Raw genomic sequence first — 27192 nt, 5'->3', positions numbered from 1 at the left:
ATTCAATTAACTGCATGGTGGTCAATTAGCTGCATAGTGGTCAATTTTAAGTTGGATTGTTCAAAATTTCTAAAAAACATTCATGTGTAAGAAGCTTTATTAAAACAATCTGGAAAAAGATGAACTACCAGATCAACATATCAGTTCTATAATTAATTTCCTTAAATATTTAAAATCTGTTAAAGTTGTATATCTTGGGTCTTGATTGTTACCTGAATATGAATTAATCATAAACAAGTACAAAAAGAGAGCTGAATCAAACTTAGTTTGAAAGTATCCTCTAAAGTGCCTGCTCTTGTCTTTATCTTTTGCACCTGGTGTTTCGGCTGTCTCGCATACATGTAAATTTTTTTCACTTGCATCAAATTCCTATACAAAAAAAAGATTTGATTTTTGGTCTGAATGATGGAAATGACATTTAAAAAAAGCTTTGTTAACAAAAAGTCATTAGTTAAATTCTTATTTAGTGAAGAACTCTTTTAATGTTCAAAATTTGTATCCCCAATCAAATTGAACACTAAAAGTCCTGAACGCGCCTTTTTAAACGTATTTTACTTTTTTAGATGTCGACTGAATATTTTCAAAACCATGGTTATTACTGTACATGTTGTGGTGGCTGTACATGTTGTGGTGGTTTCAAAAATGCGAATCATTTCTGGTGGACATTTTTTTTTAAATAAACTATTACCACTTCGGTGCGTATAATGGAATGTGTAGAGAAGTTCTACATCAAGTTGCTTTAACCATTCTTGTTCAACTTTCTATTCACATTTACTATATGCATGTCAAGTTTCGGGATAATCAAAATCCGCCTATATCCAAAACTTTACATCCAAAACTTTTCCTTTCTAACTAAAACTTGTCTGGAATCAACAACACAATCTCCTTCCAACCATATTTCATAACTACTTTAACAATAGGACAACGTGTGCGCGTAACCTTAGATTTGTCATTAATAACAACTTAACCATCCCGCTAAAATAGACAATTAAACATGTTATTATTACCATGCTTAGTTGTCTGTTTTAGCATACTTTTTCTTGGGTAGCATATTCTTGATAGACCTTCCCTAAAACCCTAAAAACAGGTTTAATCCTGATTTTTTTTTCTGATTTATGTATATTACAAAATAAATTTTTTTAAACTTTTTTTTTATTGTGTTATTTCGTTTTATAAGTAACTATTTGCAATTGCCTATTTTTTGTAACATTTCTAACACGAATACATTGATTGATACGGATTAATTTACTTATTTTACAAGTGTTTTGCTATGGAAAATTATTTAAAAATACAGCTCGTTTTTTAATTTGAGCTTCGAATCACATACGACATCACATAGCAACAAAGTTCACAAAAGTTCTTTTTTTTTTTAATTTCACGGTATCGAGCTACAAATAAAATAAAATGCCTCCGTTTGTACATGTGGGAGACACATTTGGAAACGATTTATCCGTCAAAAGAATGACTTCTCTTATTTATTAGTTAAAGTAATATTAGCTTTTTATTTTATTATCAGTCATTGGAAAGATCTTTACTTAACATAATGTAGTAACTATCATGTCACTTAACATAATGTAGACAACACCATCATGTCGCTTAACATAATGTAGAAATATCACCATCATGCCACTTACATATACCAAGTAAACAGGTATTATTTAACTAAACTGTTTAATTTTTTTTTTCTAAATTAGGTATTATGAAAATTTTAATATTTATCTTTGGCTTTACTAATTCATTTGCTTATGTTTCTTGGGTTGATATACCATAAACTTCTTCAAGATTCACCAAGGAACCCTTTTGGCATAATCCATAACTTTTTGATGATACCAATCTGCACTATAATTGTTGATACCACATATGCATACCTAAATCAGATATTTAACTCTCATTTACTTGCAAGTTTTACAAATGATGTGTTTTAAAGTGCTGTGCTGTTGTCAGTCAATTTTTGTAGGATTCCAAAAAATCAAAAAAGATTTACAAATCTTACAAATCACAATCAACTACTTACAGATTATAAAATAAAAAATTTAATTCTTTAGTTGACATCTTGTTGTGAATTGTGTTGAGACATAATCTCTAGGCTGAGGAAATCTTTGCTGCTGTAGTAATGTTCATACCAATCCACTCTTAAGCACCACGCATTTCATTTTTGATTTTTAACCTATTCACTGTAGCAGGATCAAATGATTTACATATTAAAGGTTGTCTCATTGTGTGTAACTTATTTGATTACTGGTTTGTTTTGCAAGCAAAGTAGTGAATATTTTATATCATTGTATTTTGTATGTTAATAAATTTTTATTTTATTTTTTTGGGAGACAACAAACTCAGACAGTTAACTTTCCATTTTTAGCCTAAACCTGTATACTTGTCACATTCACTATTATTACACAGTAGCACATCTACTAAAATTAACTCAGACCACATGTTTAATGCCTACATTCAGCTCATATTGATTGATACATTTTTTGCTGCCTAAATGCTTCTTCTAATTTATATCTTGTTTGAAATCTTCAGTCAGGATTTCCTTGTCAATGTATAATATTATAGCAACTCTTTTCTGTTTTCATATAGCAAATCGAAAGGGAAATTGAGAGCATGTTATTACTTAACAAAAATATTATTTTTCTATTTTTAATATTTTGTATTACTGTTAAACTATAGACTAAAAATCATTTTGTATTAACTATGTGCATAGATAATATTTGCTTTATTTTCATAAAACATGACATTTAACATGCTGAATTTCTGGAGCTTATGAAGAAATTCTGCATTTTTGTACTTAGCCTCAATATTATCAAAATATTCTAGTTTACTTGTTATATGTTAAAAAATAATGTTAAAAGAGTTTCTTCAAGCAGCTTGTAATAGATAAACTATTTGATAATAATGCTGATGCTTTCCAATATTGACTTTGAACCTTCACATGAATCAAATGCAGCAATCACAACAGATAAACAAGTATCAGCATCTGCAAAAAAAATCTTGTTGGAACATATTATTTTTAAAGAAGCCTGTAAGCCTGATATTGGTGATCAACTTTCCAGTAAATATAAACCAGTTAATGCTGGATACACACCTGGAAAGATAAAATATGATTCCCTAGTTGTCAATAATTCTATACCAAAACCATCTGTGATATTATATCCAGAAGAGAATGTTGAAATTAAATGGAAAGCAATCCAGCGAATTGGACCAGGGTTGGCAAATCTTGGCAATACATGTTTTCTTAATTCAGTTTTACAGGTTTTGGCTTATACACCACCATTATTCAATTACATAATGAGTGAACATCATAAAAAGAAATGTAAGTTTTTTTTTGTAAAGGTTGATTATAGATTATGATTATAGGTAATATTCTAAAAATTAGAAATATTTGCATGTGCAGTTAAGAATAACACTTTTTCATCTTTTATTTTGCAGCTTGTTATTTTGTGTCTAAAACCCTTTTTGTTAATTAATGATAGTTTCACCTATCTACATAAACAGTATAATTGTCAGCCAATATGCTTATTTACAAAAAAATACCATCAACTTAGGTAACTTTGTTCACTATTTGATTTTATTTTCCTAAAAAATATTTTTTTTGTTATTATACTTATTATGCATTTAACTGTTATTATACATTTAACAAATTTTTTGCTAGCATTATTTTTTCTGACCTATTGATTGCAAGTGAACAAGAAAATAATTTGTGGGGAAACAAATATATATATATATATATATATATATATATATATATATAACAGATAGGAATATAACATAAAAGATTGCATAAGATATGCAAATAAAGATATGCAAATATGTTTTTAGATAAAGTTTAACTTAAGCCTAAGTTCCTCTTTCTTTTTACAGAGGTTATAAAAGATTTTAAAGGCACTTTCATTGGTATAATTAGTATATTTCATTGGTATAAATTAAATTTTATGTAAAGTAAGTTACTTTATATAAAAAAAACAAACATCAATTTTTTTCAGTTTCACATGAGATTGAAATAACTGATTCACTTTAATGGCATTGTGACTTATGGCAACTTCATGTAACTTTTCTGTCAATAGCTGCTGTTTTTCTCCCTGGCTGTACCTATATACATACATACATACATACATACATACATACATACATACATACATACATACATACATACATACATACATACATACATACATACATACATACATACATACATGCCTGCCTGCCTGCCGTGTATGTGTACATACATACATACGTTAGAGGTAGGCACACACATACATTTTGATCACTACTATTTTGTCCTTGTACATAGAACCATAACACCTAAACACAGATCAATAAATAAAGTGATCATTAGTTTGAATATAAGAGAAAGTAAATAACTTTTTTAAAAAATTAAGCTTTTATGATATATATTATTTTTAGGTGATACAGTTGGCTTTTGCATGCAATGTGAGCTAACAAATCATTTTATGAGAGTTTTTAGAGGAAATGCAAACGGTGCAATAAGACCTACATCCATCATTCAAAAGTTACAGTGTCAGTGCAATCTGTATTTTTGTAAATTGCTTGCTTTCTAAAGAGTTCTTTCCTAAATTTATAAGTTTTTTTTATTGCTGCTCCATTGAAAGGTGTTGAAGAGCATATTAAAAATAAAGGCAAATTTTGACATATTATTATGCTTTATTATAAACAGAGTTAAGCTAGAAAAAAGAACAATGAGTTTTTTAAGCTAAGGTAAAGCAGAGAGCCTATCATTTTTTATATTCTAGAAATTTACTAATATTATAGAGTCAAGTTTTTGGTTCATTGGTCAGTTACAATTTTTTCTTTTCTTTCAGTTATTGGGAAAAGCTTTCGATTTGGTCGTCAAGAGGATGCTCATGAATTTTTGCGTTATGTTGTTGAGGCTATTCAAAAAAGTGACTATGTTGGTAGACCAAAGTAAGGATGCAATTTATTCGATGTGTTCAGAATTTATTAAGTTCAACAATAAGTATTTTTGTTTTGGAGTGCATACTTTTACAGCTAACAGTTTACATGAAACTAAAAGTAAACTATTTCTTTTTGAAAAACAAAAAAAAGCTCCAAAAAGAAGAAAGCAATTGTTTATTTCAACCTTCCTTAAGCTATCCAGCTAGTCAGTCTAACGAAGGTAGATGATGATCATGATCATCATCATGATCATGATGAAGATGATCATGAGCCCCTATTTAAAAAAAAGAAACATTTTTTAATATTTAAGTAAAGAGTCAAGTAAAAGTGGCTTCTTAGTTGAACTCTAATTTAACATATTTGAGTTATTTAATGCTGTAAGTGTTTGTTATTGCTATTTTTTTTCTTTTCATAAAAGCCAGACAAGAACTTTTTTATTATTACTTACTTAGGGTTTTAGATTCTTGAAGTTTTTACATTTATCAGTTTAGACAAGTTTTCAAAAGAAACAACTGTTGCTAATGCAATATTTGGAGGATTATATAGAAGTCAAGGTGAGTTTTTTTTGCTTATTTTCTATTAGTAAAACATCCTTAATTTTCATTATTGATCTTATTTTTTCAATGAACTTAATTATATTGAACATTTCTAGTAAGCATATCATAATTGCTTACTTAGTTACTTAGCTTTTTTTTTTAAAAAAAAAAAAATAGAGAATGGAAATTTTAGTTTATTTATGTTTGCTTTTTTATTTTATATTTTTACAGAATTTACAAGTATTAAACATATCCTAATTTATTACCAGTTACCAAGCATTTTTTAGCCTGCAATATTTAATTTGAATTTCAAAACATTTTACTAGATGAAATATTAACAAATGTACAACGTAATAATTTTGCATTAAGTTTGTTTGCTTTAACTAGTTAAATACCTTCACCAATTGTGTAGTTGACTATCAATCTTCTAACTTGTGGGTCAATAATATAGCTGCAATCAGCCAATTTAAAGCTCCAAAAGCTTCTTTATGTAAACTATGTGCTCACCTGTGTGGTTTGGTTGGCCCTTATATTTTGAGGTCAACAACCAAAAATATTGGTCTTATTACTTATTTTGATGAGAGTAACAAAGTAAATAATAAATAGTTAAGTAGATAAATAAAAATAGTTAATTAAAAATGCATGTTTTAAATGTAATATTACTTTAGGAATTTTTTTTTTTGTTTAGTTAAATGCTTGAAATGCAACTTTGATTCAAACACCTTTGAAACTATGATGGATGTGAACTTAGATGTGAAGGTTAGTTTTTTGTTGCTTGAACACTTCTCCCTAGAACTTTTTTAGTTTACCTTTATTATTTCTTCAATTAAATGGTTAAGTTAAGTATAATAGATAAAACACAACACACCTGTCCGGAGAGCCTCAAACATAAAAGTCATGCTCAAAATATAAAACCAATTGGGTTTGGTAGCCCATACATCCATGTTTCAAAAAATAAAAAAATTTAAATCATCTGCCTACGTCCAAGGAAAAAAAATGACTTTGAATTTTCTCACGTTATTAGCTCCTTTCCTAAAGGCATAAGGAAGAAAAGATGATACTTATTTATGAATAACTATAAAATTTGATCACTAGAGAAAATAAAATTTGATAAAAAAATAACCATATAAAATAAAAAAAAATGAAACTAGATTGCTTTTATTGTTAATCCATTTTAAATTGCATAACCCTAGGACTATCTTTACCTGCCAATTCGCTTTCTTTTAAAAGTCAAGTGTTTTAAACGTTTTTTTAAGGCCATATTTTTTGAATAGCTAGGTCCATTTTATTGCTTAGTACTTAATGTTACAGTGTTACATATTTATGTCATTTAATGGTGAAATAAAGAAGCTGTAAAAACATAAATTTTTTTATTAGTTGCTGACAATAAATTAAGTCATTTATCAAATAAAAACACAAGTACTTTTTGCATTTTTAACTTTACTTGGACTCTTTCAAAATACCCAATAGTGCCAAATCTCATGAAGAGTGTAGAAAAACAGTGTGTGTTGGATGTATGAAAAAGTGCAATTCACCAATGTCTGGTGTAGCCTTTGAGAGATTCAAAAACATTTTTGCAACAGACATTGACTTTTTCGACTCTAGAGTTCCAACTGGAATGTGTGGAACGTGTAGAAAGAAACTTAGAAGGGTTGAAAGAAGAGTATCTGTCAAGCTGCCTACTCTTTACGATTTTCAAACTATCAATGTTAACACTGTGACAAGAGGTTCCAACTGTAACTGCCTGATTTGCCAAATTGGTAAGCTGAAGCTGACTGAAAACATCCTTTGGATAATTCTACAACTTCAAATCCCACAAATCCCCTGAAAAGATGTTAAGATTGTTTGTCACCAATAGGGAAAGGCTTACCTCATAAATGCAGCTCTATTTCTTTGAGTTTAAACCTTAGAAAAATTTCAAAAGAAAACAAAAAAGTTTTTGAACAGATAGCCTCTGCAACTATCAAAGTTCAAGAATCATCACCAGGTGGGACAATCTGGCTGTCAGTGACTAAGGGAGGTCGTCCATTACCTGTTACCCTCGGTAATTAAATTTTGTACCTTTCCTGTTTTTAATGGACTTATTTTGTCTGTTCTAAGATTACATTTCATAACAAGATTTTTAAAATTTGTCTTTAGGAGCATCATGTTCAAAATCAACAACTGCAGAAAAGTATAAGTTAAATGCCCAAGACCTGGTGCAAATTCAGAAAACTACAGGCATGTCTAATATTGGAGTCAAAAAAACTTGCATCAACACTAAATTTGGTTTCCAAATCGACTCTTTTTGAGCCAAACTGTCAAGCAAATTTTCATGAAGCAGGGTTGCAACTTGCAAATATTTTTACAAAAAATACAATTGCATCATCAGGCGAAAAAATGCCACACAAAGAGTACACAGTTGTTCACTGCAAAAATCTCTCTGACTTTTAGCAGAAATTTCAGTTAAGAGACAACTTCAAGCAGGTCATCTTATAAAGGTTGGGATTGATGGAGGTCGAGGCTTCCTAAAGCTTACAGTAAGTCTTTAAAGAATGAATGATGAAGATGATTGAAGCAGCCCACCTTCAAAAAAAATCGTCACCTCTCGAGCTCTAAAAGACAGTGGAGTTAAAAAGCAATTTCTTATTGCAGTTGCAGAGGATCTACATGAGAATTACAGTAACATCAAAAACTTTATTGAGCTTGTTCAACCTGGAAATGTAGACTTTGTGGTCTCTTGCGATTTGAAAGTTGCTAACATTTTATGTGGTTTGCAATGTCACTCTAGCTCACATCCATGCCTATACTGTGATAGTGAAGCAAAGAACTTAGCTGAAAAAGGTGTGCTCAGGACGCTGTCTGATCTTCAAAATTGTTACACAGACTTTCTTTTAAAAGGTGGTGACTTTAGGAGGGCAAAGTTTTTCAACAATGTTGTCCATGAACCATTTCTAAAAGTTGATCCAAGCAAATTCATTTTCGAACTAATCCCCCCCAATGGAACTTCATCTGCTTATTGTGATAGTAAATCACTTGTTCAAAGCACTAAAAGAAGCATTGCCAGATGCAGATGAGTGACCAAAAAGACTCAACATCACAATCCAACCATATCATGGCGGACAATTTGCTGGCAATTATTGCCAAAAACTCCTGAGAAATATTGATGTGATAGATCAGCTCTTTGAGAACCTAGATTCATCAGTTTTGTTCATCATTGATGCATTCAAAAAATTCAGTGCTGTTGTTAGAGTCTGTTTTGGAAATGTCCTTGACAAGGAATATGAAAAAAAATTGAAGAATTTCAGATATCTTTTTTAAGTCTAGTATTTGTAAGTGTGACCCCAAAAGTGCACATCGTTTTTTTTCACATTAATGATTTTATCAGAATGAAGAAAAAATCCCTTGGTCCTTTCAGTGAACAATCTTTGGAAGCTCTTCATCATGTATTTTCTGTTCAGTGGCAAAGATACAAACATTCAAAATTACATCCACAATATGGAAATTGGCTTGAAAGATGTGTGGTTGAATACAATAGCAAGCACATTTAGGTGAAATATGTCTGTTGCATCTTTAATAAACATTGAAACCTTGCTACTTTAGAATAAGTGTTTGTGACAAAAAAAATCAAATGAGAAAATACCAATGGATTTATTTAAACTGATTCAAAAATTTATTTATGAGATTAAATCTTTTTAAATACTTATTTGTTTAACCTGTGTGTAACTGCAGTTTGTAAAAAAAACCCACAGTAAATAAAACCTATAATATTTAGAATTTTGAAACAGCCTTTACTAGAGTTTAATTATAGACACTATTTTAATAGTTTTTTTATTTTGTGACAGTGTTTTAAGTTTAGAAATGATTCAAATTTAAAGAAAAAATGGTGGTTAAAGAAATGTTTTCCATTAAAAGTAAGGTCAAAATGACCGACAAGTTCAAAGTAACAATGATTTCCTACACATTTACATATGGCTTAATTTTTTATTTTTAAAGCCTTTATGTATAAACTATGCATATCAATAATAGTAATATCAGTTTTATTATTTATTTCCTATTTTTAAGTGTGTCTTTTGTGGTTTGAGGCTCTCCTGGCGATAGAGCAAGGAACAAAAAAACCCAAAAAATCAGTCTTTTTTTTTTCTTGGACGTAGGCAGATGATTTCAATTTTTTTATTTTTTGAAACATGGATGTATGGGCTACCAAACCCAATTGGTTTTATTTTTTGAGCATGACTTTTATGTTTTGAGGCTCTCCGGACAGGTGTGACAAGCATCATTTACTAAATTAGAAATGTAGGGTGGAATGCAAGAACCGAACTTCAAATTTGAAGTCGAACTTCAAACCTTAAGCGCGACTTGAGCGAATACACAAAGCGAACTTCAACTCAAGTCAGACTTGAAAACCGCTAAAAATAGAATTTTTTCAAGTCTGACTTCAAACCAGACTTGAGAGAGCAAAAATTCCTTCCGAATGCAAGAACCCGACTTGAAATTTCAAGTCAGACTTCAAATCTCAAGTCTGACTTGAACGGAATGCAAGAAGCGAACTTGAACTGAAGTCAGACTTGAAAAACGAGAATTTTTGAATTTTCAAGTCATTTTTTCAAGTCTGCTCCAGACCAATCTTGAAACCAAACTTGAAAAAAAAAAACAGACCGCCATTATCATTTTGCTGATGCGTAACAAAACTTTACTATTACTATATAACTTATTACAACCTTTGCAAGTATGAAAATGAGTTTTTAACAAGCAAAAGTAGTTACGTGGGCATATTGACCTAATTAATTTAGAAGGTTACATTGTGAAAGTATATTTTTAAATAAATTCATTACAGAAAACTGAATATTAACATTGCGAAAACGTGTGTCTTTTAAAACATCCTGTAACTCATATGTAATGATTCAACATGTCATATTTTGATGCCATTAGAAATGTTTATTAGCTTTTTGAAATGTCGACCATTCTAGCATTATAAAAGGCTGTTGATTAAGGCACATTTTTGTGATACAGTATAAAAGTAAATTCCATTTAGTAATAAATAGTTGCAGTTATACAAAGAGGTGATGCGTGTAAAAGGAGTAAAAGAGAGTTCATGAGAAGTAGTTACAATTACATGAAGTATTAAAAAAACTTTTTTTTAAATGTTCAAAAATGAATCGGTATGAGCTGAATTTTAGAAGAAGAAGAAGAAAAAATATGCCAAGTCACATACCAAGGTTTATTATTGACAGAGCTAATCCTTTAGAAGTTTACCACGATATAGAATTTAAAAGGTGCTACAGATTTTCCAATAAAAACCTTTTTAATATTAGCTAATGACATTATTAACAACAATGTTAACAATCGAGGGTGCCCTCTTTCAACTGTACAACAACTGGCTATTGCATTTCGGTTTTATGCTACTGGTTCATTCCAAGTGAGTAGATATTCAAGAAATGGTATCAGAAAATGGCACCTTCTTATTGTAGATTTTACATTACGTTTTTAAATAACAACATTTTATACCAACAAATGATAATATACTTTAGTAACAATAAATAAACTCTCTTAGAGAATAACAGGAGATTTGGAAGAGCTGAAACTCAACTGTTTGTCCAGTGGTTTAGAACATTTCAATTCAAATGGCTAACAAAAGATATCAGTACATAAAGTTTCCAACAGAAGCTGATTCTTTGATAATTCAGCAAAAGTGATTATAAGTTTTCATGGATATTTGATTTTGCTATTTCATACAAACTTCAAACTTTTCTTAGATAAAGAAAATATTTATATTTATCAACCATTATTTGGATTTTACCAAATTCAAAAAATCCCTTTTTTTACCGAAACAAAAAGGGATTTTTTTTTGAATTGCCAGGTCATTGCAGGTGCTTCAAATGAAACTTTATCTGCTTGTGTTCAATGGCCTGGAATTGTTCAGGATTCATTTGTTTTTGCTAACTCAGCTATTAAACAAGTTTTAGAAGCTCGCCAACATGTTCATGTTTCAGGTGATTCTGGCTATCCTTATAAACAATATTTAATGACACCTTTTTCTAACCCAAAAATGAAAATGAAATCAGATACAATTACAACTTGAGAAGTACACACATGTTGAATGTTGTTGTTGAATATTGTTTTGGTATATCAAAAAAAAACAATACTCTTGTCTTAACATTCCCTTAGGAACAAAACTGCAAAATTCCATAGCTATAATAATATCCTGTTTTGTGCTTCACAACATTGCCCTTCTACAAAATGATTATTGTGGAGGCAATGAAATACAAAATAGCAATGAAGAATGTGGTGCTAAAGCATTCACTAAAGATATTTTTGCAGAAACAAAGCAAAAGTCAAATTTCAGACTTATTTTTTTAAAAAAAAATTTGTGTCTGATAATGGATAAAGGGTGTAATAACAAAAACATTATTTTCAAATATTTATACTACATATTATTTCAAAAGAATTACATTTTATATTTCAAAATAGTATTATATATGAAAAAAACAATTTCACTAAAAAATAAAGTGATAAATTAAAACATTCCAAAAGCAATTTGGATCTGATATTGTTAGAAAAAAATAATCCTCACATAGAATAATTCTGTTGTGTTGCTTTTTTAAAACTTTGTGAAAATTTTAACTGTGAAAATTTTCACAAAGTTTTGTTTGTATTGTTGCTTTTTCTGGAGAGAGTTTTTTTTTTATATCATCTATTTCTATTTGTTTTTGCATTAGTTCTTTATCAAGATCATGAATTTCATTATATTGCTTTTTTGTATTTTTTTTTATTAAAAGATTTTTGTTTAACGTTAAACTTTGTTCTTTTTCATGTGTTAATGAGCAAGATGCTATCAATGGTTTTTAAAAGTTTTCTTTTCTGTTTCTATAAGTGGCCCAATAATTTCAGAAGACCCGTCTCCATATGTGATCTCTATTGACTTACATATGTAAATGGTATACTTACATATGTAAATGGTATATATATGTGTAGGTATATATATATATATATATATATATATATATATATATATATATATATATATATATATATATATATATATATATATATATATATATATATATATATACATACACACACACATAGTATAATGTAGTATTAGTATTGAGAAAACTAATTTTGTTTAAAGTAATTTTCTCAGTATTTTTAAAAAAAACCATTATTTTCATTAAAGTATTAGTAAAAAGATAAATAAAAATACATTGTAGTATAGTATCATCCCCAAAAAGCGTCAAAGTAAGATTCTGCATTTTCTAGAACATTTGCATGTATTTTAATTCAAATGGAATCTGTTAAAATGGAGAAATCAAGAGAAATTGTCTTGATCACTTAAGTGGTACATATGACCAACCGTTGTTTACCAACAACTTAGGATTTGGAACTGAAAGTGCCAAGATGATTTTATTTTTCTGATGAGAAATACATAGCAAGAACTTTTTTTTTTTACTGTTATAAACTTTTTATTTAATCGTATATTATACAAATATCATTACACGGAATTTGTTTCAGTAAAAGGTTTTTCCCGTAAAAAAAATCCATTACCGCTATTGGTTGCGAAGTGCGTTTTCCGATAAACGCCCTAAATTCAACGCCTCGACTATTTTTCAAGTTCGACTTTCTCAAGCACGAGCTTGAAATTTTCAAGTCTCGTTTACGCATTCGCTCAAGTCAATTTTTCAAGTCTGACTTGACAAAGTCGAACTTGAGATTTCAAGTCGAACTTGACTCAAGTTCGGTTCTTGCATTCCACCCGTAGTTTTTATTGACATTAAAATAGTCAAAGCCTAATTTGTGTATGTTCATAAGAAAATCCTTGTTGTATTTTTTTTTATATATATCAAATCACAAGTTCAAAAATGTGATATTATCTTAAAATGTGATAATGTGAAAAATGTGATAGTATATATCTTAAAATATGATGTGAAAAATGTGATAGTATCTATTCTTGTTCTTGTTTATCTTATTATTGATCTGTTGAATTACCAATTCAATATCAGGTCTCATAACAAAATTGACCCTTTCTAAATTTTTGTATACTATTCTAAATTTTTGTATTAAAAAAATCATGTAAAGTTGACAGTCTAAAAATTAACCAAAATCACTTTTACTTTAAATAAATCAAAACTAAAAAGTAATGGTCTAATGATCCTTAGTTCTCTCTCTCATTGATTATCATATTGTGAATAGTATCATACTTCTCCACCTGAAAAAAGAAATTTGAAAATGATGTATTTTTCACTGTGTGTATTTGTTTGTGAGAGAAACAAAGGAAAAACCACATTTGTGTCCCTTTCATCATTTACTGGTGTTTACCTTTTTGTGAAAAAATGTTTTAGATTTGTACATTGTGTTTAAAAGTTATTATCAGACTTGTTTTGCTTATAGTTTCTGAACTAAAAACTTTTTCTACATTTTATTTCAAATTAAAATTGAAATAATTGAAGATAAACTCAAAAAATTTTAAAATGTATAATTACACTCTACAATACGTGTTGCAATAAAACTGGTGTTAAATGCAGTAATTTTTATTGGCCAGCCCAGTCACCAGATTTAATAGCTCCTGAATTTTCTGTGAATCTGATGTTTAAAGTGCACATAAACAAGTCAGCAACTTTAAATCAGTTAAAACAAAACATCAGAGCTGAAATTGCCAACATATCACAGGATTAACTTGGTCAACACTTAAATGGGGCCCAATTATTAGATATAATTTTCAAAACTTGATTTAAAAACTTATAAAAATTAGTTTTTCATTTTTTGTTAACACTTTGAATATTAGTAAGCAAAACAAATCAGATAGTGACTTTTGGAACACCCTGTACATTCCTCACATATTAAATCTTCACATATAAAGTACAATGTTATTATAAATGAATAAACATCTCTATTTTATTTAACTTTAAATTATTTCATCTCTATCTCCATAATTAAATATACATTCTATAAACAGTAAAAATAAAGTTACACCTATGAATTTTGTGAATGATTTGAATAAGATTGGGAAACAAAACAATACTAAAATTTTTATGTATGTATATAAAATCTCTTAGGATTGTTGCTCAATTGTTCAAGCATTACAGCGATCAGTTCGTCCTGATCGGTTGGAGGGAGATAATAAGTACTACTGTGAAAGGTTGTTTTTTTTGAAATCTACAATTTGTAAATTCTTATTTGTTTGGTTTTTTTTTTTTTTTTTACTTTTGTAAGAAGTTTTAATTTATTGACCTTAAACTTCAAAACTTTTCAGTTGCCTTGGCTAAAATAAAATTGTTTTACTTTAATTCAAGTTAATATTTTATTACTATAAATACATTAGCAATTTCATGGGTTATTTTTGCAGTTCTGATCATTACTAAAATGGTTTATTATAGCTATGATATTTATAGAAGCAACTGTAGCAGTTTTGGTTTGTTTTACTATTTTAGTAATATTTTAGTAATGATACAGTAACAGTTACTGCACTTTTTGACTCAGTTTTGATATTTTCATCAAGGGTAGTAGTTTTAATAATTTATTTTTTATAGAGTAGATTAATAATAACTTAAATTTTAAGATTTTTTTATCTTTTTTAAAGATGTAGAATGAAAACTGTTGCTCAAAAACGTAATAGCATTTATAAAGAACCTAATGTACTCACATTGCAGTTAAAAAGGTGTTGTTGTTGTTTTTGTTATCTTGTAATTAGTTTTGATGCATATTATATTAAAAGCTTCTTTTTTTTATGCTTAAGTTTATGATAAAATATGCTGCAGTTATACCATTATAGGTTTGATTTTACCAACATGTTTGGAGGGAAAATATCAAAGAATGTTGTTTTTCCAGAAGAACTTGACATTAGACCTTTCATGTCAGTAGCTCAGGTACTGTGTTTATTTAAAATTTTTGAAAGCCTGTAGTGGTTATAATAAATAATCAGTTTAACACTCAACTTAAGATCGTGTAAATACTTCATTAATATTTAATATAACATTTTTTTAAAAATCAAAGTGATCTTTACATCATTTTTGAATTGGTTTTAAAAGGTTGTAAAAGTCTAAAAAAGGTTATTACACAAATATAAATCTTGTTTCAATTTTGTGTCCTTTTATTTACACTGACGATGTCTATTTTGTGAGAAGAGTAGATTTTTCCATCTTTTTTAAGATAAAATTTAAAAATATTTATATAATATTTTTAGATTTCCATTAAACCAAATGTCATTAACTAAATTAATTATTTGAATGCTTTGTAAAAAGACTGCCTGAAGACATTCTCTTGCAATATACAGAACCTTTTGGTGATGTTTGTTTTTTAGTAAATAATGTTATCTCTCGATTTGCATTTTTGGTATAGACTCACCCAATGTTATACAAGCTTTATGCAGTGCTTGTCCACTCTGGATTCTCATGCAATTCTGGTCATTACTATTGTTATGTAAAAGCTTCCAATAGTGTATGGTATGAAATGAATGACAATCGGGTAAGATTTTATTATTTTATACATTTTATGTAAAAAGTTTATTACGTTTTTTTTTTGTTTTGTTTTATTATAAGTTTCTGCCAGCAATCACTTACGATTTTGGAAACCTTAGAATATCTAGTCTCAGAGCCTTGAATTAGAAAATATTGTCACCATCCTGGTTAAAAATTGTATTTGAAACAATTGATAACTTTAAAGTTTGCATTGATTTAAATAAAATGTATTGTAAGCTTAACTTTCTTTCTTATATAAATAAATTACATCTTTTTTTTACTCTGTTTATATGCACTACATGATTTGCTCTTAAATATTAGCAATCTTGTTAAGAAAAGATGCTTAGTTAATCTTTCTTTAAAAGATTTGTAAATTATTATATGGATCTCAGATTATTTTTGAGGTAATCTTTCTAGCAATTGGGCACTTAATTTATTCTTCTAGAGCTACATAAACTTGTAGTGCACAGATTTTGTTGCCTGATCATTTTAAAAATCTAGTCTGTGTGTTTACTATTTTCCATTAAAACCACACCTTGTGGATTCTAAGTAACTTTAAATGTTGTTAGGTAGTAATTGAGAAGATAAAGTTCTATGGTGCCAGAACTTTAAAAACTTGGGTTATGTCTGGTAGATCTAAAGATGATGCAGCTGATAATTTCGACTTCTTTTTTTATCTTCCACAAGCAGGTTTATAATCATTAGCAGAGGATTGGAATTTTCTTAGTGTATGATTCTACTCTGGTGATTTTTTTTCTGCTTATTGTTGCTGTATATCAGGGATAAGGATGAAGCATCTCCTATTTCAAAATATTTATTTACTAACTTAATATCATAGGTACAAATGTATTTGTTATTATTCATACATAACAACTTAATTATCTTTTTCAGGTTTGAGCAAGATTCAGGCAAATATCCTAAAAATGCTACTATAATTAGTTTAATTGTTGCACCATTCTTGTTATTCACTTTGTTTATGCCCTCTGAGTAACTTAATTATTTTTGTTTTTTTTTCTTCTCATTGTAATCAATGTATTTTAAACACATTTTTAAAATCCATTAAAGACACACAGTTAAACAAATGTTTTTAGTCAAAAAGGTTGGATTTGATGAATCCACAAGACAGTGTATGTACAAATAGATACTGAGAATGTTGAGGAAAGATTGTCTGTATTGGAAGAGTACTATTTCTTTTTATACAAACAACCTAATTTGCAAAAAAAGAGAATACTGGATAAACCCTAAACCTCCAGCACTCTTTACTGTTGCAATATGTTAAAGTTTTAGTAAACAGCCCAATCAGTTGGGAATAGATCTGGAGATGCATACACTGAATCTCTAGATACTAAGTCTAGAATGCTTATATATTGGCCAGAGTAGGAAAATAAAATCAGGGGATTAGGGGTTTTCTTTATTACTAACAATAAAAAGCAAAATGTTGCATTATCCAAAAAAGGAAATCAAAATAGTGATTAAAAAAGCCTCAGTGTCTCAGTGTCTTGAGATGTATAACCACATAGATAGCATCCATAGTAGTGATGTAGGCTCTTGATGGTAGCTAAAGGCATCCATCATGAAGTCTTATATCAACCTGAAGTCTTGTAAACCATTTTTAATGTCTTTAATAATTAGGTATGAAGAATGTCACATTTTAGTATTATAAAATCCTCGATGAATACTAACTTGATGGTGTTTACCAGAGACAAACAGTTGGTTGATTATTCTAAAAAAGCCTAAGATTGAGTACTATTCATAAAAAATTTTGAATTTATAGATAAAACTAATCATCATCATCATCATCATCATCATCATCATCATCATCATCATCATCATCATCATCATCATCATCATCATCATCATCATCATCATCATCATCAAATTGATATATTGATATGTAGAGTGGATATTATCAAAGTAGCATTGATTCTATTTATGATTTAACAATTTCAGCTATTTTTTTAAAAATGGTCTTTAATTTACTTCACTATGCAAAGTACATCATATAACTTTTTCTGTTTGTTAAGACTTTTACTTGCAATAAATTTGTTTTGTTCTACTTTGCAGGTGTTTTTTGGTTACTTTTTAGGTCTCTCAGGTTGGACTTCAAACTGTCCTCAATGCTCAAGCTTATCTACTTTTTTATATAAAAAAAGATAGTATAAAGGTTGGTAATAATTTATGCTTTTAAATTCTTTCAAAATACTTCATTGCTAAAATCACAAACCTACTTGTATGATTGAAATAATTTGCTGAACAATTAATATAATTACTTTAACATTTGGTTTTAATTTGCACTAATTTTGCTAATAATTTCATTTTGCTAATAAAATGAGAAGTTAACTTAAGATAATAAAAAATTAGTCATGTTTCTTAAGAAGCAATTCAAGATAAAAAACTTACAAACCCCATGAGATGTTTTCTCTGTAACTGATTTGCTGATTGTGTATTTTATATAAAATTTGTTTAACCAATTTGTTGTTTACTGATAAAGATGATAATCATGGTTTAGAAGATGACCTAAACAAATATTGCCTTTAACAACATCTCAACCTTTTGATAAAACTTAATCACATTTAAACAAGAGTTTTTGATGAACACCAATATTCAATATTTTGAATATCCACACAATTTTTTAGGAAATATACACTATCCTCAATTAAAATTGCACCACTATAAGAATCGTTTACAATTTTTAGAATTTTTAACAACTGCTTTTGGTAAACAAATTTTTTTTTATTAATAAAAACTTTTATGCCCGTAAAATTTTCTTTGGGTATACCTATGAATTTCTAAGAAGCATTGATTCAAAATAGTGGACCATTACACTTTTTAGGAATACAAAAATAAATTTTTATCACTTATTATTCAGTCTTAATGGCAATTAACACCTTTTGAATGATGGATACACAATATCGGGCTACATGAAGGTGGTTTTTTTTTTGTAAAATAGCTCGTAAATTACATTGAATCATGGTGTGAGCTGCAATTGTATATAATTCTTAGTCACTCATAGTACTTCCAGGTACAATAACTGCCACCAGTTACATTTAAAATGTGTTGCAACCTGTAGGACTCCCATTTATACAATATGTTACAAATGGGATATTTCAACAGGACAACACCAGACCTCATGTGGCTAGGTCAGCACTAAGGTTTTTAGACAAAAATAATGTAAATTTTATGCCTTGGCTAGCACGTTCTCTTGGTTTATTACCAATTGAGAACCTCTGGGATATGAATGAACGTTGTTTACTGAGAAATGCTAATCCAGCAACCTCAAGGAATGAATTATGGGACTAAGTCAATACTGTTTAGCAAGAAACACCACAAGAAACAATTTCCAATTTAGTTTTGTCCATGAATAATCGTCCAACTGAATTTATAAAAAAAAAAGGGTGAGTATACTTATTATTGAATTAGATGTAACTGTTTATAATAATCTTGTTATGACTTTTATTTAGACATATTGAATGTTTTTTCAAAAGTTGTTACCAATTTTGAATAAAATAAATCATCTTTTCAGTTTTTTTTATTGATGTGTTTTCATTTGCAAATATTTTAAAATGTAGCATAAATCTTTAATTCAAAAATTCAACATGTAAATCTTGGTGTGAATATTAAAACACATTTTACTTAAGTTTCTCCTAACTGCATATCATATTATCTTGGTATTTAGCAATTATGTTGATAACTGTTATGCTGAGTTAAACAAGATTAAACAGTTCGCAAAGAAAAAATCTATACTTAATATACTTGGTGTCTATACTTAACATACTTAGAATTTTTTTTTAAGGACAATAAAAAACTTGTAATAATGGAAACAAAGAACTTTTAGAAATTATGAAAGAGCAGCAATATTCTTAGGCCTTGATGAAAAGTTGAAAGGTTTTATACCTTTCTCTGTGTAATGCCCTCTAAGCATTGTGTAAAGTTAAACAATTATCTAAGTTTCAAAAGAAAAATAGCAAAACTGTATGTCACACTGTAACCCCTGTATTGACACTACCTTCATAAGATACTTGTATACATTACTCAGGCTATAAGAAAGAAACCATTTCCCTTATTCTTTGAGGAGGCCCAGGAGTGTTGTAATAAAGATGTTAAAAGTTACAGATTATTTACCAGAATACTTTCATGTCATGAAACAAATCAGGATATAGTACAGAGACTTCTATGTAGCAGTGAACCCTATATTAACTCCTTGCATATCGAGTCTTATAATGAGATGTTTTTGCACATTTACTTTGTTTTAGTTATATAGAAAAAATGCGAGAGTCCAGACTTAGATGTTTTGGACATATAATGCAAAATAAGGAAGGTTCTGTTTTTTATTACAATCAATATAACTAAAGTTTAAAAAGAATAGTTACAGAATAATTTACAATCCAATTGGATCATACTGTTCAATATAGAATAAATTCATGAAACTGTTTTATGCATTCCTAGATTTTTAAATAGGTAAGTTATCAAATTCATGGCAATTCAAGAATTATTCTTTTAGTTTTTTATTGTAAATAGATAGTTACAAAAAGTATTTAAATAAGAGACCTAGAAATTTAAATTGAGATCATCAGTTGACTATTAAACTCAATTTTGCTAGAAATATTTTATCTAAAAAAAAATAAAATTTAATCTTGATTTTTAATCACTTATAATTCTCTACAGTAAAATAATCATTTTCTTATGTCTCTATGCTAGAAATTTCATTTTTAGATAGAGACATAAGATTATTTTACTGTAGAGATTAATTTTACTTATAGTAAAAATTGTTTTCAAATATTTGTATGTGCACATTTAGATAATAAAGTTTCAATCCCAAAATTTTTCCTCAATAAAAAAAGTTCACATTTTTCACATTTTTCTGTTCAAATGTTTTAATCAGTTTTTTATTTCCAAAAGTTCGTAACTTTCTGAGCTATATTTAATTTGAAATGACATAGATAGAAATAACATGTTGCTGTCTGTAAAATTTGACTTTGCTTTTTATTTAATTTGTTTAGTTTGATCTCAATATAAAAACATAAAACAATTTTTTGCTGTCAAAAACATTTCTCCCATAATAATAATAATAAAAAAAAAAAGAAGTTATATCATAAAGATGTAACTTCTTTTTTTTTTAAGACAATTGGCTCGGCAACAATTGTTTTTAAAGATTGTTTTTGAAAGCTCTAACTAAACTCTTCTGTGACAGAATTAAGATGTTGTGTTTTTCTTTGGTAAAGAGCTTTTTTTTTAAAGAAAAATCGGTAACAATGACAAATAATTATCTTGATTATAGGTTGAAACAACCATACCTAATGGTGTTTGCAAAAATGTAAACAAAAACCTTTTACCTCCTGTTGCACAATTTCCAAATAAAAACAAATGTAATGAATTTTCATCACTTGGTGAAACAACTGGCTATCCTAAAAAAAACAAATGTGATGAATTTACATCAGTTGGTGAAGCAACTCCTAACTTAAGCTCAAGTATTGGTACAGTATTACTTATTTAATTAAAAATAAAGTTGTTTTATATTGAAAGATTTTTTTTTTATTAGGATTTTCAGTAAAAAACACTTTTTACCAAAATAAATTTTTTGAATTAGGAAAAGGTGTATCTGAAAAGTGTGAGCTAAACAGTACCTGCACTACAAAAAACAATTTGAATTCTGCTTTTGTGAGTCAAATTACCAATGAAAAAGCAAACATTCTGACCAATCAGAAAGAAGAAAAGAAGTTTACTAGCTTACAGCTTTTAAATGAGTCATATTCATATGCTAGTAGCTCCAGTGGTACTCCTTCTCCAGTCATGCAAGAAGTAAATCTGATTAAAGATAAACAATCAGTTAAAGATGAACAATCAATTAAAGACAAACAAACAGTTAAAAATGAACTATCAGTTAAAGGTGGACAATCAGTTAAAGTCAAACAATTACTTAAAAATCAAGCTTTGTCTACAACTATTTCTCCTTTTGATGAGTCTTCTAAGTCAAATAATTTTTCCAATTTTAGTTCTCGAAACTGTACAACTGACAGTTCAATTTTCATGAAAAAAAGAAAAAATAATGTCAGTGAATCAGATACCATTTCTTCCACTAGTGGCTCCTCTGAAAACTCTGCTGACAAAAACCAATTCAACTTATATTTACCTTTACCTGATGTACACAATTTAAAAATTAAAACAAAAGCATCTCCTTCGCTTCGCTTAAAACTTTTTAATGGAAAAAACTTCAATAGAAAAAAGTTTGCTGTTTGGTCACCTGTAACGAAAGCAGCACTTCACCCCAGAATCATTATTAATAAGAGTTCATCTGATACTGAGCATGAGCGGAAAAGATTGCATGGAAATGGTAGCTACTTTATACAGAAATTTAAACAAGTTTATTTTTAGTATTAAAAGCAGTTTGTATTTTAATAATTTTTGCTTAATTATATTGTTAGATTTAATTTCTCTTATATGTTCTTATATTTTAGGAGGTAAAAATCTTATTGCAGAATCACAATGGGGGAGAAAACAGACGGATTCAGAGGTAATTTCTAATATGTAGTATAAATTGTGTACCGTATTGCATGTGATGTTTCACCACATCATATGTAATATGCTTTCTACTTTTTGAATGTATTAAATTTTTCTTTTACTTATAAAAACAGGCTAGTTCAACAAGTGTTCATTCACCATCAAGGAATCAGGAGGTATCAGGTTGTGCCAAAGTTAAGAAATCTTTTATACTTGAAAGAAAAAAAGGAGAAAGTGTTGTTAATGAAGAACAGGTTTGAAATAGTAATATTTCTAATGAAGAACTTCTATTTAACATTCACAAATTCGGCTGCTTGCTTTTTCCCTTGTTTTTTATATTTTTAAAGTTCAACGTTAAGTTTTCTTAAAACTTTCTTTTACAAAGGATGTTAAGAAGAAAAAGAAAAGGGAGAAAAAAAAGAAAAAGCATTTTTTGGAAGAAGATGAATGGATTGAATCTGGTAGTAAAAGAAAGTATGAAGAAACTTTTCACAGGACAAAGAAATCAAAAAGCAAACATTATGTATGATTTTTATGGTTTCTGTTATAATTTATCACAATAATAATTCTATTTGTATTTTTCTAATAAACAGCTGAACAATTTTAAAAAATTTTTTACAGTAATTCCCTAGAAAACCATTTGGGAGTATTTTGATATGCACATACAGTTTCTATGCAAAAATATCTTACTTAGGATTTACGGTTTGGATGAAAAACATAATTAAAATGCGAGTCTAATCATAGTTTTATGTTTATTTCACATCAATTTTCATAAAGTAATTGGTATAAATGAAGCAAAAATCATCTAAAATTACCATTCACTTGCAGTTTAATAAAGTTTTTAACTATTCAAAATTTCCATTCTAAACAAAAAATGAATTATTACTAGGGATGGCAATCCCGGGATCCCGTATAAATTGTTGATTCCGTAATCCCGGGATTTTTCACAAAAATTTCCCGGGATTTCGGGAATGTAGTAAAAAAAGTAAAGATATATAGGGATTAAGCTATTGACTTATTTGTAAATCATAAAGTGTCTACTAATTATACTTTTTGGTAAAATACATGTTACATAGCTGTTTATTCTCTTTGCAATATTTTAATTAGTTTAGTTTCGAATTTTCGGCTTCATTTTAATTCCAAATCGTCGCACGAGAATTAGAGGGTTTTATCCTCCTTTTTTTTATATTATAAGAATTTATAAGTAAAAGCTTTAATTAACAATTAGTAGTAAAAATTAAAAACTTAAAAGTTATATAAATAATATTATCAGTTTGATTATGAAACATAAATAACGAAAAAAAGACGTATAGTTTTAATTATAAAAAATGACAGGAATAAAAAATTTTCACGAAGAAAAATTGAAAGTTAAATTTTCACAACAACAAAAAAAACCCAATAATTTTTATGCGACGAAATGTATACGTGATTCTAAAAAATTCTTCAACTACGGTTTTAATGAAGTTTTTAAAACAAGGTTTATTAAGTGAATAAACTTTTTTACAGTTATTCAAAATGGTAATCGTTTTCACAGCAACAGATTCAGTTTGAATTATAGATCTGATAAAGAAACGTTAATTGAAATAGTTCAATTAACTAAAAAGATCTTTAGAAATTTAAAAAAAAATTAGAACTTAAGTAAGTATTTTTAGTCTACAACCTATAAGAGTAGAAAGTCAAACTTCTGAAACTCAAAAAGAAATTTCGTTATTTGAAAGTGGTGCCACAAGAGGTAATCACCTTCAAAAAGCATATGATTATATACTATCTATACGGCCAACAAGTGTGGAGTCCGAACGTGCGGCTGGGTTTTTATGCTTAAAAAATCGAACGACGAAACGATTTAACGACGAAATGAGGCTTTCAGTTTTTTAAAGTGGTACTTTCAAAAATAAATAAAATTCTTGTATACTCATTTATATTCATATTATTTTTATTATTATTTTTATTTATATTGTGTTATCTTTTTAATGAATTGTTTTACAATTTAAATTACTTAGGTTCATTAGTAAACGAAATTTTTTAGTTAACTAAAAAATGAAAAATGATTAATTTATTGATAATATAATTAATTTATTGATAACATAATTATATTATCAATAAATTAATCATTTTTCAGTGTTTGATGAATATTTTACTCTTCACATGCTTCACCGCCAATTATTGTTTCTGTCTTTTATCACATCCCGGTATTTCCCGGGGATAAATTTCTCAACCCCGAAATCCCGGGATTGAGAATGTCCGGAATTTTGCTATCCCTAACTATTACATGATTACAATATTTAAAGTTTTAACTCTCTTTTCCTTTTTTTTTATTGATTTCTTAACATTGAAATTTGGATTATCCAATTTGTTTTCACATCTTTTTAGAAATCTGTTTGAAACAATTAACTTTTATTTTGTACTTTGCAATGCAACATTCAAACAAATGCGTAACAGGTAAAATATGAATATAGCTGAAAAACTGCGTTTTTTGTGTTTCATAGCGCAGGTAAAAAATTTTGAATGGAAACTTATAACATTTATAATTAAAATAACTTGAGAAAAAAAAGTTCTATTTCAATAACAAAAAAAAAAGGGGGGGGGGAGGTTATAAAATTGGAAAGTTTCTTTTTTAAAGAATTTTTTTTTTGTTAAGAAAATTAAAAAATTGTTGTGTAAATTTAAAATTAAGAAGGTTACTTAAAGTTGTGGCCTAAATTTAAAAATAAAATTCAAAATAGTAGTTTGTTTCAATTTTTAAAATGGGTTCATTAAAAGCGAGAATAGATGCATTTTTACTTATTTAGCAAAATAATGTCATCATATTAAATACTGAAATAAAGAGTAAAAAGAAGAAGAAAAAGAAGCGGGAAAAGAATGATAGTGAGGATGACGATACGCCAAACCTTGTTGACTGGAAAAGTCAACCCCGTGAAAAGGCTAAACCGATATTAAAGACGCAACCTCAAGAAAGAGCTGGTAAATATTCTTTTAAAGTTTTGAGATGATTTCCATTTTACATTAAGTTTCATGCAAATATGTTAATAAAAAGTTATTCTTTGTAGTTTTAAAAAGATCATGTTTTCTTTCTTTTTCAGTGCCATGTCATATTTGGGACGAAAGAGACAAAAAATGTAAAATGATGTGGAACGGGCGCGTAGCAACAGATGTGAATTATCTTGACAGTCATGCTAAAAGTAGATAGATCCTTTTTTTTTTTTTTTTTTTTGTGTGTGTGTGTGTGTTAAAATATAAGTTCAATGAAATCTTCTTTTCGGACTTTATGTAGTACCTTCATGGAGTGGAGAAGATAGCAGTGCTAAGTTTAGACCCAATAAAGTGGAGAATTCTGATCGCCTGCAAGATGAATGGGATGAAGAGTACGATAAGGGAAGAGTAAAAAAATACAAGCTCAAAAATGACATTACTATTTCTCGTAAAAACGAATTCCAAAGTTTGCAAGACGTTCGAAATTCTTCAAAAGTAAGTTGCATTAATAAGATAACAAAAAGCCTCCCTTCCCCCTTATTATTTTTCCTTATTATTAAATTAATCCGAACAATCAATCTCTGAGCCATAATGTTATATAAAAAAACTGTTGATTAACTACGTTGATTTTTTAAAAACTGTGTTGGTTATTGAAAATATTGTTGATTATTGTAAAAAGTTATCGGTTTATTTTTTTTTAATACATTTTTTTAGACTCCGATTACTACATATCAGCACCATTCGAAGAAATCTTTAAGTAATTTGCACGAATTAGTAAAAAAATATATTTAAAAGTCATTATTAAATTTGTGAAGTAACGAGTTTTTATAGCTTCCAAATAAAAGTTATTTTGGCGGTAAACATTTTATATTTTAAGAAATTAAATTGTATGTTATAGTGGGATTCTTATTTTCGCCATTTAGTTGCATGCTACGCTCCTAAACAGCAATGAAATCTCTGTATTTTATAATTCACTTTACGATTTTAATTTGTATAAAAGCCCGAAATGAGTTGATGTACGTGGGTAATAAATAGTTGTAAACTTGAATTTTTTTTTTTATTATTATTTTAATTTTCAAATATTAAATGTTAAATTTTCTGCGCTTTTCTTTAAAAATTTGATAAATTTTTTTGGTACTAAAAATTTTAAGCGTGGTAGAGCGTGATATTACCTGGTAGAACGTGGTAGAGCGTGATATCTAGTGCTCCCTTATAAAAGCAATACGGTTATTTTAATGACATTGCTATGCAAACATATGGATAAACTGTTTTTGTCTCATAAAATCTATATAACATTATCCATATTATTGTTAAACTAAAATAACTGGTTTAACAAATCTTGTCTTAAATTTTAAAGTTTTTTGGCAAAATTAGAAAATGTGGCAATCATTGTGGAATTTCCTTGTTAAATCAACAACATCAAGCTGTTATTTTGAGTTCGGTTTATTACTTATCTGTAACACCATAAAATCTTTATTTAATTATGGTGCATGTAGTCTTGCTTGAATTTGATGAACCTGGTGGAGACCGTCAACGACAGATTGCTTCATCGGCAGAGACTTTTCCGAGATCGATACAACTGATTGTAAACCTTTGCGATTTTCAATTGAGTAAATACCGATCTCCTCGACAACAGATAGAACTTTTTGATCCAAAAAATATCAAGTTTTTCTCAAAAGATCTACTTTCAGAAATCGTGTTTTGTCACCGCATCTTGTGATTTTAATTGAACTAAAGTACTTGGCATGTGGAAATGACTGGAGAAGTTTAGCCGAATTATTTGGTATTAGCAAAGCTTCTGCTGGTCGCTGTGTGAAGGAATTTGAGGAGACCATTTGTGA

General features: G+C 28.3%; 1 protein-coding gene across 4 annotated transcripts; it reads left to right on the top strand.

Moving 5' to 3' along the window:
- The first annotated feature begins 1402 nt into the window (after positions 1–1402).
- On the top strand, positions 1403–26399 carry LOC149878372 (uncharacterized). Of its 4 annotated transcripts, none has more exons than XM_090072737.1 (19): positions 1403–3313; positions 4405–4518; positions 4821–4923; positions 5401–5468; positions 6139–6209; positions 14483–14565; positions 15007–15084; positions 15199–15292; positions 15765–15890; positions 17970–18047; positions 21162–21357; positions 21471–22214; positions 22339–22394; positions 22516–22635; positions 22767–22904; positions 25171–25342; positions 25462–25560; positions 25653–25846; positions 26066–26399. In XM_090072737.1, exons 1-19 carry the CDS (start codon positions 2896–2898, stop codon positions 26141–26143), a joined length of 3030 nt encoding a protein of 1009 aa, XP_089928863.1. In that variant the 5' UTR covers positions 1403–2895; the 3' UTR covers positions 26144–26399. The 4 variants fall into 4 exon arrangements, with proteins under 4 accessions (XP_089928863.1, XP_089928862.1, XP_089928865.1 ...); XM_090072736.1 differs by having other exon boundaries at positions 4405–4539; XM_090072739.1 differs by lacking the exon at positions 1403–3313 and adding an exon at positions 3452–3545.
- Positions 26400–27192: the final 793 nt, after the last annotated feature.

This window comes from Hydra viridissima, unplaced genomic scaffold (assembly GCF_058129835.1).
Source record: "Hydra viridissima isolate aposymbiotic clone 2 unplaced genomic scaffold, HvirCarnegie_v1 scaffold_15, whole genome shotgun sequence".
Taxonomy (NCBI): Eukaryota; Metazoa; Cnidaria; class Hydrozoa; order Anthoathecata; family Hydridae; genus Hydra; species Hydra viridissima.
This window is presented reverse-complemented; position numbering and strand designations above follow the sequence as displayed.

Bases quoted from the DNA above. Each gene is read 5' to 3' on its own strand.
- LOC149878372 (XM_090072736.1), top strand. From the start codon at position 2,896: ATGCTGATGCTTTCCAATATTGACTTTGAACCTTCACATGAATCAAAT. The intron at 15,293-15,764 runs GTACTGTGTTTA...TTTTTGGTATAG, and splicing joins CTTTCATGTCAGTAGCTCAG to ACTCACCCAATGTTATACAA. The intron at 18,048-21,161 runs GTTGGTAATAAT...TCTTGATTATAG, and splicing joins TAAAAAAAGATAGTATAAAG to GTTGAAACAACCATACCTAA.